This window comes from Anas platyrhynchos, chromosome 16 (assembly GCF_047663525.1).
Source record: "Anas platyrhynchos isolate ZD024472 breed Pekin duck chromosome 16, IASCAAS_PekinDuck_T2T, whole genome shotgun sequence".
Classification (NCBI taxonomy): domain Eukaryota; kingdom Metazoa; phylum Chordata; class Aves; order Anseriformes; family Anatidae; genus Anas; species Anas platyrhynchos.
The window spans coordinates 985,841-1,002,644 of record NC_092602.1 but is presented as its reverse complement, the minus strand read 5'-3'; the positions used below and the strand labels follow the sequence as shown (position 1 = coordinate 1,002,644).

Genomic DNA, 16,804 nt, shown 5'->3' with positions numbered 1-16,804 from the left:
CGCGTGTAGTAACACAGCATATATTAATTGACTCTTAAATACAGTCTGTACACGGCGGGGGCGCGGCAGCCGCCCTTACGGCCTGCCCCGAATGGGCCCGGCACCGGCACCGGGGGTCCCGGGGGGTCCCAGGGGGGTCCCGGGGCCGGGGCAGCGCCGCCAGCACCCGGCCGGCCTCCTGCCAGCCTCCTGCCCGCCTCCCGGCGCTGTCCGCAGCAACCTGCAAGAGAGAAGGGCAGCGGGGTCGGGGGGCGGCCCTGGGGCACCCCCCGGTGTTGGGGAGCGGCCCCGGGGTGCCCCCAGCACGGCCCTCACAGCACCGGAACCCCCTCGAGCTGTCCCCACACAGCAGCCCCTCAGGAGCACCGAGCTCCCGCTCAGGGCACGCGGCTGCTCCCACCCCGGGCTCCTGAGTTTATTTTGTATTTTTTTGGCCAGAGACTGCTTTGAAATGGAGAGTTCTAAGTGTATATTTGCAAAGTTCTAAGAGTAAATTTAGGCAAAAAAAAGTGCTGTTTGTGTCTTAGCACAGAGGCTGCCTGAAAAGAGACAAAGGCATCCGACCACTGACAGCCACTATTGAAGTCAGGGGGAGCAGCCCGGGGCTGCCGAGCTGACAGCAGCCGGGACGGCCTTCACCTTCCTCCCCATGACTCAGCACCCCTACAGCTCCTCATAGCCCCCCACAGCCCCGTGCAGCCCCCCACGGCTCCCCACGGCCCCTCACGGCACCCCACTCCCACCCCTTCCCTCCACAGCCCCCCCTTCCCACAGCCCCGCTCCGTGTTCCCCACAGGGTGCTCAGTAATAACGCTCCCAGGTGGATGATTTCAGTTCTGCTGGTGAGCCTCTTTCAGAGCTCAGGGGAAAAATATAAAGTCCTGACAAATCACCTCACGTAACAGTATTGCCCTGAAAACTTAAAGCGACTGTGAAAGAGATCCTGGGCATGGCGAGCGTGCCTGGAGCAGCCTGGCTGATCCATGGGCTCAAGAAATTAAACCAGCAAAATGCCAGCCCTGGAGCAATGCGGGCAGTTTGCATGGTCCCGCATTAAACTACAAGGTCTTACCTGGAAATCATTAATTTTATTAGTGAGAAGATGACGTGTTCTGCATCACCTAGAACAACCAAGAAACAGAAGATCAGTTTTAAGTCACCACCTGCACTTCCAAGCATCCCCAATGCGCTCCCTGTATCGGGAAAGGGAAGCGGCCAGGACAAGACGGTGCCACGGCGCAGAACCAGGAGCCACGAGACTGGGCCAGGGGCTGCAGCTTCTCGCTTCCCTCCTGTACGTGCACTGCGAACCACACAGGGTGGCTGCTCAGGAACTGCAAGTGACACCTCCTGCAGTGAATACACGCGCGTGCTTGCTCCCCCAGCAGCCCCGTTTCCTCACTTTGGGGTTTGGCTGTGTTGTTTGCACACACAGCGGCAATGCAGATCAGTCTGATTGCGTAAGGGGTCCCCACGCTGAACAGGTCCAACTGGCACCTTTGGTCAAAACATCTGTGTGACTCCACACCAACACACCGCACCTCCCGTGCAGGCAGGCAGTGCCTTCTGCAGAGTCAAGAGTCAGGTCTTTTATTTTTAAGTCTGTGTGTGCTGGCTGTTGCACAGCTCTGCATTGTAAAAGACGGTCATCAACTGCCCTCAGACACCGCTGTACAGGGAGGGAGCCATGCAGCGTATGTTTGACACCAAAATACAATCACACAGGTACAGGAACCAGAAGACCCACCTCTATCCTGAAATCAGATAAGCAATCCTTCCCTAAACACGGCAAGACCCAGGACAATGAAAAAAAATGAGTTTCAGGACAGAAGCAAGGTGGAAGTGTCTCAAAGAGAATGAAGAACTCGAGTTTGAGGAGTGAGCACAGAGCAGTACAACAATAACCCACACACAAGAGCAGAACAGAAAGCACTGACGGGTGAAAGCAGGTTCTGAGCAGCACAGAACAAAGTCAGGATTTGTGACTGAGGCAGGATGTCAAAATAAAGCTGGGAGGATGGAGCAGGAAGGACAGGAACAACAGAGCAGCACCAGGAGCGATACCCCAGCTGGGCTGCCCAGCCTGTGAACGCCCATCAGAGGGAGCAAGGGACCAGGCACCCAGGGCGAAGTGCTCGGCTGTGACACGGGACGTACCTGCAGGTGACCTTTCAAGTTGGCTGGCGTTTTATATTCCCCTTTTAAAACCTATGGGAAAGAAAAAAATACTGACCACTTCTTGGACAGCGACTGTACGAGCATCAAGTCCACCCTGCAAGCTGCTGTGTGGCCGGGCACGTCTGGGTGTCCAGGTAGGACCGGTCACCCCACAGCCTGAGAAATTCCCTCTCCAGTAACTGCTGTCTGCGGCTCGGCAGCTCCTTCGTCCCCGTTCTGATCCAGACACGAGTCAATATTCTAAAAAAAATTCTTCTGGTTTTGCCCAAAGACACTGTGAGCCTCCCGTCACTTTCCTCGTGGGACTGGCTGGCGAGCTCCCCGCAGACACAGCACAGCCCGAGCCTTCTCGAGGGGCCAGACCAGAGTGCCTAGTGCCACCCCCCCATCTCGGTAACATCGCCATACACCACTAACCCCATGGCTGGGGTCAGGACCGGGGCTGGAGCAGGGAGGGACAGGTCAGTATCTGCCACAACAGAGGAACGAACCCCACCACAAAATCACAGGGAGCGCAGTCGGCCCGAGCCACGCCAGGCTCCGTGCACCGCGTGTAACTGTGAACCTCCTCGGCGTGACTGCACTGCGACCACACGGAGCAGAGCTTTGTGTCTCCACTCTTTTTTTTTTTTGACTCTCTTCAGGAGGCTGTGTGGGTGCAGAGCCCTGCGGTCCACCGCCACGAGCCCTCCCCGCCAGCGCCCGGCCGTGCTCCCGGCGGTGACACTCACTCTGTGCGTGTTGTTGACCACCAGCGGGTCCGGGTGGCCGTAGTGGGGCGGGTTGGCGTACGGGTCGTAGCCCAGCCTGGCGAGCATGGGAGCTATGTGGGCCATGTCCTGCAGCACGTCCCCCGGGATGTGCCCGATCCATTTCGATAACGCCTCCATGTTCACCGGCTTGATGACCTGGTCCGTGGATCTTTCTATCCTGGAAGAAAATAAAGAAGAAGGTAAAACAAGGCACTAAAGCTGCTGCTGCTTGGGTTTCACAGACGCACCAGGCTGATGGAAGAGCCTTCAGCTGGGCCAGCTGCCACCTGCACATTTTGCTGTCAGGACAAGTGTGCGCCTCAAATGCTGCTCTGCTCCTGCTGCGAGTGCGGGCAGAGCCCCCACGGGCACCGTGGTGCTGCTCTGGGGGCAGCCGAGGTGCCTGCAGCCCTGGGGCTTGGGTCTCTCCATGACCACGCTCACTGTGTGAGCTCCCGCCTGCCTCCTCGCCTGCTGCTGCTGCAGCCAGACCCCACGAGCACCATGGCCCCACACGAGCCTCTCGCCCTGCGATCGAACCTGGCCACTGCACCCGGCAGGACCAGCTCCAACAAGCAAAGCCAGCCACGGCGCCCTGCTGCGCTGCAGACACCGCTCCCCTCCCGCCCTGCCCTGCGTGGGGAGGACAGGACACCCACCCCAGCCCAGCACAGCCCAGCCCAGGGAAGGCACACCCGGCCCCGCAGAGGCAGTGCTGTGTGCTGGAACGGGTCAACCTGCACAGCGGCTGCAGCCCTGAGCCTCGGGGCTGCCAGGCAGGCGGCGAGGCACGAGGCACATGAGGCACACACAGTGCCACAGCCCCGCTGGCAGCAGCATTTCCACCCCCACGCTGTCCCCGAGGAGAGGAGCGGCCCCGTGCCCCGCTGCAGCTCCCCGCAGCACTGCTCGGGGTGCATCGGGCTGCTGCAGGCCAGAGGAATTTATACAGAGCCTGCTTGGATGGTTCCCATAAACGGCCGGTTACATCTTCCTAAGGCAGGCTTCAGCTTCCCTGAGGAAAGGAAGAGCGTTAAAAGACCCGAAGAAGGTGGGCGAAGGCAGGCACAGAGATGGGGAGCCAGCGAGGAGGGGCCTCTGGGTGTGTCTCCACGGGAGGAGAGCATTCGTTGTGTCCTGCACCACCAGCACCGGCGGGATTATCGCACACCACGGCGTGAGTCACAGCAGCACAACTGCAATCACGGCAGGGAGGGTTGAGGATGGGTGGAGAAAAGCCACGTTACAGAGCTCGTTTCTGAGCAAGCAGGTCTTTTCGGATTAAAGATCGATGTCACTCCTGCACTGCCAAGGAAGCTGAATAAAAGCCACCTGCTCCTACAATCCCCGCCTGGCAGGCTGCCCTTTGGGGTACAACAGGCTGCCACCACCGAGTCCTTTACTCAGAAACACAAATCTATAAAACTGGAGGTGCTGCAGCTCCCACCCCTAAAAAGCACACACAGACACAGGGAATGGATCTTTGCCCCCCAGTTTTAGCTCTGTGTAACGAAATACCCCTCGGGAAGCAGAGACCAGGACTGAGACACTCACTTGGATAGGGACACTCCGCCGGGCTTCCCTATCAGCTCCTCGTGGTGCAGCACGGCGTCGCTCCAGGAGATGTCCAGGAACTTCATGATGGCGTGCATGGACTGCTCGGGGTGCAGCACCAGCTGCTCGTAGTAGACGGGCAGGCAGCGGGAGCGCCCGATCTCCAGGCACTGGGAGTACATCACCTCGATGGCTTTGTTCCACTTGGTCAGGCAGTCCCGGTAGCTGTTCAGGTCAAAGCCCGCGATCGTCACCTTCCGGGTGATCATGGAGTGCACCGAGGCGCGGCCGTCTCGCACCATCAGGAGGAACTTGGAATTGGGGAAGAGCCGGGACAGGTAGACGGAGGACTTGAGCGTGAAGGGGTCCTTGTTGCACAGATACCTGGCCGGCTCGCCGTGCTTGGCGATCACCTCCAGGATGAAGGCCTGCATGGCCGCGTCCAGCACCTGGTCCGTCACCCCCGCCTCGTCCAGGCGCATCTTCTCGCGGCCCGACTTGGACCATGCCTGCCGCATCGCCAGCACGCGGGGGATGATGCGGGTCTCCTCCCCGCAGCGCACCTCGGGGTGGGCGTCCAGCATGGCCCTCATCAGCGTGGTGCCGCTCCGGGGGACGCCGCCGATGAAGATGAGGGGCATCTCCTTGCTGTAGCGGTACTCCACGTGGTTGGAGTCCATCATGACCAGCTCCTCGTTCTCCGGCCTCATCAGCCGGTGCCTCCTCTTGTTCAGGACCTGCTGGCACTCCAGGACCTGCTGGCCAAGGTGCAGAGTCACCACCAGGGCGACCACCGAGCCCACGGCCAGCAGCACCCGCCTCATGGTCACCCGCATCCTGCTGCGCTCCGCATGGGCTGCAGACCGACAGGCCACCAGGCTTCAGCTTGCGGCTAGCGAGCGTCCGGCCCCGCGGGCATCTGCAAGAGAAAGACAGAGCCGCTGGTGAGCAGGGCTCCTCGGGACGCCCGCGCCACCCCCCAGCTTTCATCAGCCCTTACCTATCAGCACGTCTCAGGGTAGGTGTCTTCTACCCAGCACGTAATTAAAGCGCGCCTGAGAGCACGCCCAAAGAGATTACCCGACTGTTTTCTGTACCCAGAACCTCGGGTTTGTGGCTGGAGCAAAGCTCCATGGACGTTTTGGAGAGGGGAGGCCACCACTCGCCCAGCTCTCACAGAACTGTTTCCTTGAGGCACCGACTGGCTTTGCCTTCATCCAGTTACTCCTTTGGATCGAGCGTGTGTTAGGTTAGGAGAAAAATCTCCGGCTTTACTTCCACCAACAGGGTAAGGCACCGTTACAGAGCCTGCTCCATCCCACACAGACCCCGAGGCTCCCGCCCTTCTCCTTCCTTCCAGCACGGGTTCCCTGTGCCCAGCACACCTCCTTGCTCTCCCTCCCGCTGGCCACCTGCCTCCTTCCCACACCGGCTTTAGTTGTACGCGTGCTGCCATAGGGGAGGGAGAAGGCTGAAATAAAGAGAAAACCAAAAGCATCTCATGCAAATCTGAAGCGCCTGACTCAGAAGAAGCAATTACCCATAGAGCGAAACCAGCTGAGAAATTAAACCAATTTCAGGGTAACGCGCCAGTAACGGCAACGTGCGGTCTGTGTTGGACACCTGCACCCCAGGCTGACCTCAGTAACGTCCCCGGAGCCGTGCCGTGGTCCCAGGCCAGGTGTCTGCTCCACGGGACGTGCTGGCAGCAGGCTGCCCGTCCCCGCGGCGGCTCCCAGGAGAGCTGGCACCGTCCCCCGCCCGCCCCCTTCTCCCTCCCTCTGCCAGCGCAGGTTTTGCAATCCTCCCGGGGTCACGCAGGGATTTCGAGTCCTTTGTGCTTACACGGCCTGGGCGGGAGCTGAGGCCAGGGGCGTCCACGCGCTGCAGCTCCCCAGCAAGCATTGGAACGGCCTCGGGAAGGCGGCCTCCCTGCTGCAACCCTCCTGTAAGCGCCCGGCTAGGAGAGGGGCAGCCAGCAGAGCCTGCCCGGCACGGTGCCTGTCCCCATGGCACGGTGCCTGTCCCCATGGCACGGCGCCTGTCCCCATGGCACGGCGCCTGGTGGCACCGTGCCCTCCCCATCCCCATCCCTCCCCTGCCCGCTGCTCCCAGGGCACCTCTCCAAGGCCCGGCCTCGCAGCACCAGCTGCCCTGCTGGTTCCCGGCTGCACTTGCACAGCACCAGGGCCAGACCCGGCGAGGCAGCGCCCGTCTGCCCGGCCAGGTAGGAGCCTTCCCACCCCGGGACCATCTGTGTGGCCGTGCCGCTGCCTGTGCTGCCTGCTGTGAGCGTACCGAGGGTCGGCAGTGCCAGGCGCACGGCTGCACCGTGTGAGTGTCAGGAAGCCCAACGTGGGCACGTTGGCTCAGGCCACAAGTCGCAGGGGGCACCGAGCAGCTCCCTGGCATTCAGTCAGCACCACGGCACTGCCCGCTCCACCCTGCTACCTCGAGCTGCTTCAGTCATGTAAATGAATTCAAATGCTCACCCTAAAAATAATTGCTGAAGGCCGCAGAACCCATTGCAATGCACTGCAGCTGGAGCACTCGGGATTCAAGGCCAACTGGAATAATTAGCGCTGTGCAGAAAGACAGGCTAATTAGCAGGAGAGATCAGCAGTGCACAAGGAGGCCGGGAGCACAGAGGTGCTCTGTTCTTTGCGGGCTTACAGGGAGCATTTCCCACCACCCTGCTCCCTGGCACAAAGGAATTCCCTCATTTTGCTGTGCAGGGGGCAGGCTGGCTGCGAGTCTGCCCGCACCATCCCTCGGCTCCAGGGAACCTGTGTGGGGGCTCCCCCTGCCTGCCCCTGGCTCCCCATGGGGGCATGCGGGGACAGCAGGGACAGCGGGGAGCAGGACAGGGCTGTGCCCGGCTGCAGGCAGCTCAAGGCTCTGCAGAAAGCCGAGGGAGAGGGAAGCAGCGGGCTGCTGGGGAAGTGACAGCAAAGCGGTGACCACCAAGGACACCAGAGGCCCCGTAGGCAAAGCGCCTCCCATATTTTGCATGCTGCTGAGCCATCAATAAGGCTTAAAGCATTCCCCGTGAGCTGCTGCAAGCAATAAAATATTAACGGAGCATCAGCGAAGGTGTGGGCAGCCGCATGAAATATTCAGCACTCCCCTGCTGGGACCACAGGGGAATCAAGCGCTCTGCCAAGAGCTCTCCACGCGGGCTTACCTTCTCCCCGTGTGCTCATCTTGCTGCTAGCCGAGTGTCACGCCGATACACCCCCAGGTGGCTGCAAAAATACCTAATGGGGAAGAAAAACACAGGGCCGATTTGTTTGTTGGTCTCAGATAGGTACAAGCGTGGTTACAAGCACTGCTCTTCCTCCTTGGCACCGTCCCCTCCGCACGCACGCCTCCTGCCCAAAACCTCCCTCCAAGCCCCAGGAGAGCTGGCCCGGATCCCTGGGGACAGCTCTGGCCGCCACGCACAGCAGGGCCGGGGTGCGGGCACCTCGGTGGCCCTCGTCCTGCCCAGCTGCGTTTTGGTGCTGGCAGAGCTGGGCCAGCACAGGGAGGAGAGGGGCGGCAGGACGGTGGCTGCTCCGCGCAGGAAACCCAGTGCCCTGGCCGGGAGAAGCCGCAGAGGAGCAGAAGCAGCTGCAGGATCTAAAAGCAGGGCCCAGCCGCCCGGACATGGCACGGTTCCACTGCACACAAGTGGCCGGAGCAGCACGGCCCGTCCCAGAGGAAGCAGCTTCAGACTCGCTCACCGCAGCCTTTGTTACAAACGCTGGAACCAGACAGGAGCCAGAACAGCGCCCAAGCTCCCCAAGCAGCAAGAGCCAAGGGAGCCCAGGGGACACCTCGCACCCAGGCCCTGAAACTCGACGCTCCCAGCAAGGCCACGGGGACGCAGAGCTCAGGACCAGAGCAATGCCACGGAGCTGTGTGAAGCTGAGATCCCTCCGGTGCTGGCTCAAGGCTGAGGGCCAGCCCCAGCCCTGCCGTGGTGCTCCCGGCCGCCCGACGCAGCTCCAGCTCTTGGTGGCTGCAGGACCCAACCCGCCGGGTGCCCCCGAGGACACGGCGCTGCCCGTGCCCACCTGTGAGCCCTGGAGCAGCCCCACAGCCCTCCTGCACTCAGCTCCCCCCCGTGCGACGCTGTCCCAGCCCTGGAGGATGTCTGTGAGCACATCTGAAGCGCAGACGCTGATTGTTGTTCCAGCTCCCCGAGAGTCTCCTCCTCTCCTGCCCAGACGCCTTCGAACGTCACCGGCCCCTCTCGAATTAGTGTTCCTTAGCACTAATTAGGAACAAGAGGGAAACTCCACCCGGCAGGGACGTCGCAGCGGGGCAGAGCCCAGCACATGCATCGCCCTCCTTCCCCACAGTGTCCCCCCCACCGCCCACAGGACTCCAGGTCTGGACGAGGCTGCAGGGCTGCGCGGCACCAGCCGCATCCCCGGGTGCAGCCCTGCAGCCCCACGAGCTGCCTGGTGCACGCGGCAGCGGTTTAACAGCCGCCCCGCTCCGGAAACCCTCCGGCTCTTGCCCTCGCACACACGCTCGCACACGCTTGCAGACTTCCTTCCTGCACCTCCTGCTGCAGGCTCAGCGCGCCCAGGCTCCCGCAGCGCCCCTACGGCACCCTGTAGCCTGTGGAGAAGGGGCGAGTGCCGGAGGGGTCCCACACAGCTCCGGGGGGACACACAGCTCCCAGGGGACACACAGCTCCGGGGGGATGCACTGTGTGTGGGGTGCGATAGCAGCCACTCGTGCTGCTGAAGGCACGGCTGGCGGGCAAGACACCACGCTGCAGCCCCGTGCAACACAAATGGCACAGCTCAACCGCGCTGCCCATCACCAGGCCCTGCACCACGGGGCTGTGCTGTGCCTGGGGGTGCTTCTGCACCGATGAACTCCCCACACACACGGTGCAGAGCTCACGCAGCCCACCACCAAGCAGTGTTGGAGCAGGACGTGCAGCCCCCCAGCAGCAGCTCGCCCAGGGATGGCCGCATCCCAAGCGCAGGCGATCGGCAGCGAAGCGATGTGATGGGGACATTGTGCAGAGCAGGGATGGGTTACAGACAACAAGCACCGTTTCTACAAGAAGCGTAATGTGATCAAAAAATGCCTTTTCTTTTAAATCATTCCCAGAAATGGTTGCTTGTCTTTGCAGCCTCCCCAAAAGCCTGAGGTGGGGCATGGAAAAATTTAGCTCAAATCCTTGGTGCTTAATAAGGGATGAGGAACTGCGAGCGTCCTCGCGGTGCAACAGCAGCTGTGGTCAGCAAAAACACACTAATGCATCTAACCGGCATCTTTGCAAATCAGCAAAGCTTAATTGCTTAATTGATAGCCTTCAATTAATTCGCAGGCTGTGTGCAGTGCAGGAACACCCTCGGTGCCGCACCCCGGGCCCGGCCGACAAAGCGTGGCAGCGCCCAGCTCCCGCGGCACAGCGGGGCCAGGCGGTGGGAGAAGGGCTCAGACGTGCCTGGGGTTATGCTGCTGAAGGGTACCGACAGTGTTCAAATTGAAAAAAAACAGAAAGAGAAAAAAAAAGAGTTGCTTTCAAGGCATCACGTGACGAGAGCAGCAGTGCCGAGAGCAGGGCGTTTTTGCTTACTAAGGCTGGGGATGTGCTGAAGGCCACAAAGCCAGGAGCATCTACAGCAACCAGAAGCCAACCCCACTAAAAATACACGGATTTTAGGCCACTTTGGGGTTATGGATCCCTCTGAAAATCCCCAAATAGAACAGAGAGCGCTGTGGCTTGCATTGCAGCACCACCACCCCGGGCACAGCGGTGAGAGCAGCGCGGGGACGGAGCGCGGGCACCCCCTGCAGCTCCCCCACCTTCACCAGTCCCCGCGGATCCTGCCCAGCTTTTCCCTCAATTAAAAGCACCAACATCGATGTGCCGGCCAAACCCCCAGCGAGGACCCCGGCCCTGCAACCCCGCTGATGACAGGCACCCGTTTGCCTCAGGCGCTGACGCCCCCAGCAGCCGGGCTCGGGGAAAAGGAAGGAAAACGGCCCCAAACGTGCTGCGGTGGCGATGGGGACCCGAGAGCCACCTGCCCACCGCCAGGGCCTGCAGGCAGCAGGGAAGCAAGGCCCAGCCCCGTGTGCTGCTCCCAGGGCGCTCCCCCGAACGGGGAGGGCAGCAGGGCCAGGAGCAGGGCTTGTGGGGGGGACCCACGCTGCCAGGAGCCCCCCTGGCCCAGCGGCCCTACGCCCCTTGGCGTGCCTGGCACTGCCCTCGGCTGTCCCGGAGACAGCAGATTTCTGGCTAGCGCAGGGGAAGTGGCTGTTACCACATCTCATTTCACAACACTCGCTGCTTCAGGGACAGCAGGGAGGAAAGCTCTCCTGCTCAGCACCACGCACCAGGGCTGGCGAGCAGGAGCCCCGTGCAGACCCCCATGCAGTGACGGACGTGGCCCCCAGGCAAAGCGCAGCCACCGGCCCTCGCCAGGGAGCATCCGCGGTGCACGAAACCAGGGCAGCAGCTGGGAGCCTCAGAGGGACCTTCCTGACGGTTAATCAATCCACAGCTCCCATTCACAGCTCCTCCGTGCCCACGGCTGTAATTACAGTGTGGTTATTCCCACGGGGGGCAAAGCCAAAGCCCCACAGGCACCCCAGAGGATGGGCACTGAGAGCTCACGGACCGGCACCTCCGCTGCTCCTGCTTCGCCCCCACACTCGCCCCTGGGGCTGCTGACACGAGCAGGAGCAGGAGCAGGGCCCAGGGCAGCACAGTTCACGTGCAGATATTATTCCTCTGCCTGTCCTGGCGGGCTGTGCAAGTGAAACCAAAATCGCCGCAGGTTTTCCTGCAGCGAGGTGCAGAGGGACCAGCGAGGGGAGAGTCCTGCAGCCGAGGGCAGGGGTGTGCACGTCCAGGCACCAGCCTCGCTGCAAACCTGGCTCCGCACTCCCAGCGCTGAACAAAACATTCCCCACAAGTGTGGGTGGTCAGAGCCTGCCATGCAACAGGGAGAGAAAGAAATCAAAGGAGCTGCTAGAAAAAATACCGAGCATCTTCAAAAAAATATTTTCCAAGTCCCCGTGCCAAGCCGTCAGTCTTAACGAGCTCCATTCCTGCACGCACAAAGATCAGGATCTGCAAAGTAAAGGTTGTTTCTACAAGAGAAACCCCAAAACCTCAAATTTGCTTAAGAAACAAAATCAAAATATTTTATTTCCCTATGAAGCAACACCAGCCATCCCCAGCCCCGAAGGCACCGAAGGAGGAAGGTGCGGGCAGGGGGCACCGGCTGCAGCCTGGCCCCGAACCCCAGCCCCGTGGGGGTGCGCAGCCCCCCTCGCACAGCCACAGCGCCCCGGTGCCACCCAGCAGCTCGTGCAACACCCAGAGCCCGGGCAAATATTTTATGCCAAGGCACGGCCCAGGAGGGGCTCGTCTCGTGGCACCGTCGATGGATGAAAATGGAAAGGGCCCTTCTGGGATGGCCGCCCCGTGCTGCCAGCAGAAGCAGGACAAAACCCAGAGCCTGCCCCATGCAGCTCAGGGCTGCAGCCCCCAGGCCCAAAGCGAAGGGCTGGGGGTGGCTGCAGGGCAAGCACCCAGGCGCTGGGTGGGAAGCAGCCTTCCCCCTGCCAAGGCAGGAAGGAGGCTGAGGCTTGCTGCGAGCATCACAGATTCGTCAGGAGGCATCAGCGCAAAACCACCTGCTGGGGGCTGCCTCCTTTCCCCAGAAATGTTCCTGCCAGGCTCCGCGCTTCGCAGAGCTCCCGCGTCCCACACATCCCTACAGGCTCAGCACATCTGTAACGCAAACCGCCTTGGGGATCAGGGCATCGGCTGCTTCACACGGCAGCAGGAGTCACTAACACGGTGTGAGAGCTGCAGGGAGCAGCAGCCCCACGGCCCTTCTGGGGGGCACGCAGCGACTGCACCCAGGGACCCCATAAGAGCTCCCAGTGCTCCCACTGCTCCCAGTGCCGTGCTCAGCCCCGAGCTGTCCCCGGGTACATATTGGGGCACCGCTGGCTCAGCACAAGCCCCTGGTGCTCAGCAGCTCTGGATGCAGCCCAGCTCCCCCCCCCCATCTGGAGCTGCAGGGAGGGACGGGGCAGGGGCACACACCCAGCACCGTGCGGGGGGCAGCGATGCCTGGGCAGCACGGCGGGCACAGGGCACGGTGCTGGCATCACACCTCCACCAATGAGCCATAAAACCCCATAAACCCCATAAAACCCATGAAGCCCCGAGGCCTGCAGGTTTGCTCCTGCAGGTGCTGCGATGCCGCGGGGAGGGCTGCGGGCAGCACCCGGCCACAGCTCCACGGGGAGCGGGCACAGAGCTCCGGGAGGGACCCGCGGCCGCCCACCGGTCCCCTCCCCGGCCCCTGCCTGCCTGGGGCTCGCACCCAGCCCCCGGGGGGGGCACGGCCGAGGGGCAGCCGGGCCCGGTGCGCGGTGCGGGGGGGTTGGGGCTGGGGGGGGGGCTGTGGGGCAGTGCGCGCCCGGTGCGCACCGTCCCCATCCCGTCCCCATCCCGTCCCCGTCCCGCTCCCCGGGGCTGTGCCGGCGGCAGGGGGACGCGGTGCGGGCAGGGCGCTACCGGCAGCGCGGGGCTCCGGGACGGGGCTGCTCGGGGCTGCGCTGCCCGGCCCGGTGCGGGCTGCCGGGGGCACCGGGTACCGGGCACCGGGCACCGGGCACCGGGTACCGGGTACCGGGCACCGGGTACCGCGCACGGCCGCGCCCCGCCCCCGCCGCCGCCGCCCGCTCGGTGCCCGCCGCCCCCCCCCACCCCCGCACTCACCGCTCCCGCTGCCGTTCCCGTGCCCGGTGCCGGTGCCGCCGGCGGGGACGCGGCGACGTCACGCGCACGAGGGGCCGGGATCCCCGCGCCGCCCCGCTGCGCATGCGTCCTGCGGCGGGGGGGGCGCGGGAACGGGCACGGGGCGGGCACCGGCACCGGCACCGGGTGCGGGCAGGGGAACGGGCACGGGAACGGGAACGGGTATGGGTATGGGTATGGGTACGGGCACCGGTACCGGCACCGGCTGCTGGCCCGGCCCCGCCGTTCGCCCCCCCGCGCCGTGCCCGTGCTCCCCGGGGGGCGCTTGTGCCCCGCGTGTGTGCGTGCAAACGGCGCGCACCAACGGCGCGGGGGCGGCACCCAGCCCCCAGCACCCAGCACCCAGCACCCAGCCCCCAGCACCCAGCACCCAGCACCCAGCATCTCCCAGCGCCCCCCCGCAGCTGGCAGCACCACCGGCACCGTCTCACTCTTTATTTCCCCCCGGGGCAGGCTCCGCTCAGCACCGCGCGGGGGGGCCGGGGGGGCCGGGGCCGCCCGTGGTGGGGGCGCTCAGTCGGAGGGGGCGTTGGGGTCGGGGCGGGCGCCCCGCTGCTCCCACTGCATGTCCCTGACGCGCCGGATGGACTGCAGCTGCGGCTGGAAGGCGCACCAGTCGTTCCAGTGCCTGAAGTCCCCGGTCTCAAAGAGGTACTGGTAGCCCCGGTACCCCGGGTACTGGTACCCGACCCAGCTGCGGGGAGAGCACACGGGTGTGAGCTGCCGAGCTGTGAACCCACCCAAAAACATCCCCACCACGGAACCCTGCCCGGGGTCCCCGCTGCCCGGCTGTGCCCCGCTGCCTGCGGGACACCCCCTGCACCCAGGAGGCAGCACGCGGAGCCCCCCACAGCGCAGGGAGCTGGGGGGGCTGCAGCCCGGCTTACGTTCCACTGGGCACCTTCACGCTGCCCACGCGGTCGCAGAAGCCGTAAGCCCAGAGGCTGGGCACGTCGTCCTCCTGGATGTCCATCTTGTTGCCCTTGAAGTCAGCAGACTCGTACAGGGAGATTTTGTGGTCCTCAGCCTCCTGGGGAGGACAGCGGGGAGGCGCTGGGCTGGGCGGATGGCACTCGCAGTGACCGGGCACCGCGCGGCACGGACACAGCCCCAGCCCCAGCCGGAGCCACCTCCTTCCCCCGCCACTCACCATCCTGATGGGACGCATGGACATGAAGCAGTCGCTCCGGTAGCTGCTGGACCAGGTGTCCCAGCGAGGGTACTCGCCCTTCTCCAGGACAAACATCTCCCCGCGCATGTTGGCTTGCTCGTAGGCCACCCAGCTGGGGAGAGGGGCAGGGTGGCGCGAGGGGTCAGGCTCCTCTCCTGCTCCACCAGCCCGCGGGGCGGCCGAGCTGGGCTCCCAGCACCTGAAATATCCATGGGTGCCAGGACCGAGCCCACTGCCCTGTGCCTGCCTTTCTCCCAGCCCATGTGGGGGGCTCACACACCCCCGGGCACAGCGACCGCTGCTCGGCCCCAGCAGCCAACCCCACACCCACCGCCCTTGTCACCGGGGGGGGACAGGCGCTGTGCCCAGCTGCAGGAGATGCCCACGCATCACCCTGCACCCCCAGGCCACGGCGTCCCCACGGGCACGGGTCCCTCCGGGGCAGGGTCACTCACGGGCCGGAGCTGACAATGACGCTGCGCACCCGCTCGAAGCTGCAGTCGGCCAGGTTCAGGCACTCGGCGGTGAACTCCATCTGCCTGCCCTGGAAATTCTCCTGCTCGAAGACGATGATCTGGGGGCAGAGGGAAGAGCTCGGGCAGGGCACGGGGCCGCGTGTCCCGGCACACCGAGGTCCCCCCCGACAGCTGCTCCCTGCTCTGGGTGCCATGGCCACGCTGGGGGTCCCCGTGCTGGTGCCCCCGCAGTGGGTACAGCAGGGTCGGGATGGAGCTGTGGGGCCAGGAGCTGTACCTGCACCGTGCCCCCTGTGCCTGGCACCGTGGAGCTGTCACGGGGCACCCTCATGGCTCACCCCTTGTCTCCAGCCCCGATGCAGCTCCCCAGCAGCACCGCGGCCTTTTGGTGCTGTCCCCATCACCCCGGCAGCACCGCGGGGCTCCCTGTGCTCAGCTCCTGCCCTCCTCACAGGGCTCCTCGGGGCTATGGTGGCCTTGTGGCAGCACCAAGCCCCGAAGCTGGGGTGTGGGGAGAGCAATTCCAAGATCTGCACTCTCAGACAAGATGTCCTGGCCGAGGGGAACCGGGAGCATCCTGCGTGGCAAACCCACATCGTACCCGGTGCTGCAGCAGCTCCCTGAGTCCTCTGCCCCGAGAGCTGCTGCCAGGCAGGGTCAGCACCGGCCGTGTTCCCCCTGCTGCTGGCGGGGGCTGAGGGTCCGTTCCCCTTGGCCACCCAGGCTGCCCCTCACCCCGGGACCCTGTCCCTCCCCGCGGGGATGTGCGGGGCTTACCCGGAAAGCTTCTGCGGCGGGCTCCTCGCCCTTGCTGTTGGTGACGGGTGTGGGGTCGGAGGATGGAGCTTGTGCCTTCTCCTTGTCCTCCGCAGCGGTGGTTTTCATGGTCTCAGACATTGTGGTGGTCAGCTCAGGTCTGGGAGCAGAGATGCCAGCCGCAGGTTAGTGGGGGCACGGCCGTGGGACACCCCACCCGGCCCCAGGGATGGTGGCATTGGGGTGGCATTGGGGTGAGGAGGGTCACAGCATGGGGCGAGGAGCTGGGGGTTCCCCAGGCAGGCCGGGCAGAGGCAGCAGGTCCTGCCTGGGCAGCAGGAGGTGGCACTCACCACGCTCCCCTTCTGTGCCCAGGAGAGCCCCCAGCATGGTCTCGCTGTGCGGGGGTGCCCCGAGCTCCCCGCTCCCATTCCCTGCCCTCCCCAGGGCCTGATCCTGCACCAGGGCTGTCCCACATGGGTGTGCGTGGGGCAGGCAGGGCGCACCCCCCTTTGTGTGTGGACCTCTTGGGGGCACCCCGATGGTGACACTACGGTTTAGGGTTATCCAGCAGCCCCCGCAGAGGGCAGAGGGGTGCCGGAGCTCTGTGATGGGCTCGGGGTGCTCCAAGCAGTGGCACGGTGCTGGGCATGGACGAGCCCCTGTGTTTCTCTCTCCCCCCCTCGGGACCAGCTGGAGCGAGTGCTGCAGTGCGGGCACTTGGTCCTCTTACCTGGGCAGCTGCTGCTTCTTGTTGGAGTGAGCGGGCTTGTGTTTCGGGGTGCAGCGGGGCCCCCACTTTATAGCCTGGCAAGGGCAGGCCCCGGGCGGGCGCACAAAGGAAGTGCGAGCTCATCAGTGTCTGCGCGGCCGCCCCGTCATCACATCCCGCACTGCGCTGGAAGCCTCTCCCCGGCCCCGTGCCCAGCTGCTGAACCCAGCACTTTCCTTTGTGCCCGCGGCACAACAGAAGGCCTGACCGTGCCACTTTGCAGCGCGCTGGCACCCGTGCGCCCATGCAGGGCATATATAGCCCCCGCGCACGGACCCGCACTGGCACCCGGCTCCAGCAGCGCCACGGCTGGGCATGGTGCACCAGCCCCGTGCCCCACAGCTGGCC

The 16,804-nt window shown here is 64.1% G+C and overlaps 2 protein-coding genes across 6 annotated transcripts; both read right to left on the bottom strand.

Annotated features, from left to right (window-relative positions):
* Nucleotides 1-4: 4 nt before the first annotated feature.
* TPST2 (tyrosylprotein sulfotransferase 2) lies at nucleotides 5-13,366 on the bottom strand. 5 transcript variants are annotated; one of them, XM_038187516.2, is made up of 8 exons: nucleotides 13,243-13,366; nucleotides 7,669-7,741; nucleotides 6,977-7,066; nucleotides 4,485-5,403; nucleotides 2,910-3,108; nucleotides 2,158-2,208; nucleotides 1,073-1,121; nucleotides 5-220 (listed from the first exon to the last, which is right to left on the bottom strand). In XM_038187516.2, exons 4-7 carry the CDS (start codon nucleotides 5,318-5,320, stop codon nucleotides 1,092-1,094), a joined length of 1,116 nt encoding a protein of 371 aa, XP_038043444.1. In that variant the 5' UTR covers nucleotides 5,321-5,403; nucleotides 6,977-7,066; nucleotides 7,669-7,741; nucleotides 13,243-13,366; the 3' UTR covers nucleotides 5-220; nucleotides 1,073-1,091. The 5 variants fall into 5 exon arrangements, with proteins under 5 accessions (XP_038043444.1, XP_038043445.1, XP_038043441.1 ...); XM_038187517.2 differs by lacking the exon at nucleotides 13,243-13,366 and adding an exon at nucleotides 8,543-8,776; XM_038187513.2 differs by lacking the exon at nucleotides 6,977-7,066 and having other exon boundaries at nucleotides 13,243-13,365.
* A 336-nt stretch (nucleotides 13,367-13,702) lies between these two features.
* Nucleotides 13,703-16,578, bottom strand: CRYBB1 (crystallin beta B1). The gene is made up of 6 exons (XM_038187522.2): nucleotides 16,418-16,578; nucleotides 15,706-15,844; nucleotides 14,908-15,026; nucleotides 14,432-14,564; nucleotides 14,169-14,311; nucleotides 13,703-13,975 (listed from the first exon to the last, which is right to left on the bottom strand). The coding sequence occupies exons 2-6, from the start codon at nucleotides 15,823-15,825 to the stop codon at nucleotides 13,795-13,797; spliced, it is 696 nt and encodes a 231-aa protein (XP_038043450.2). The 5' UTR covers nucleotides 15,826-15,844; nucleotides 16,418-16,578; the 3' UTR covers nucleotides 13,703-13,794.
* Between the last annotated feature and the right edge of the window lie 226 nt (nucleotides 16,579-16,804).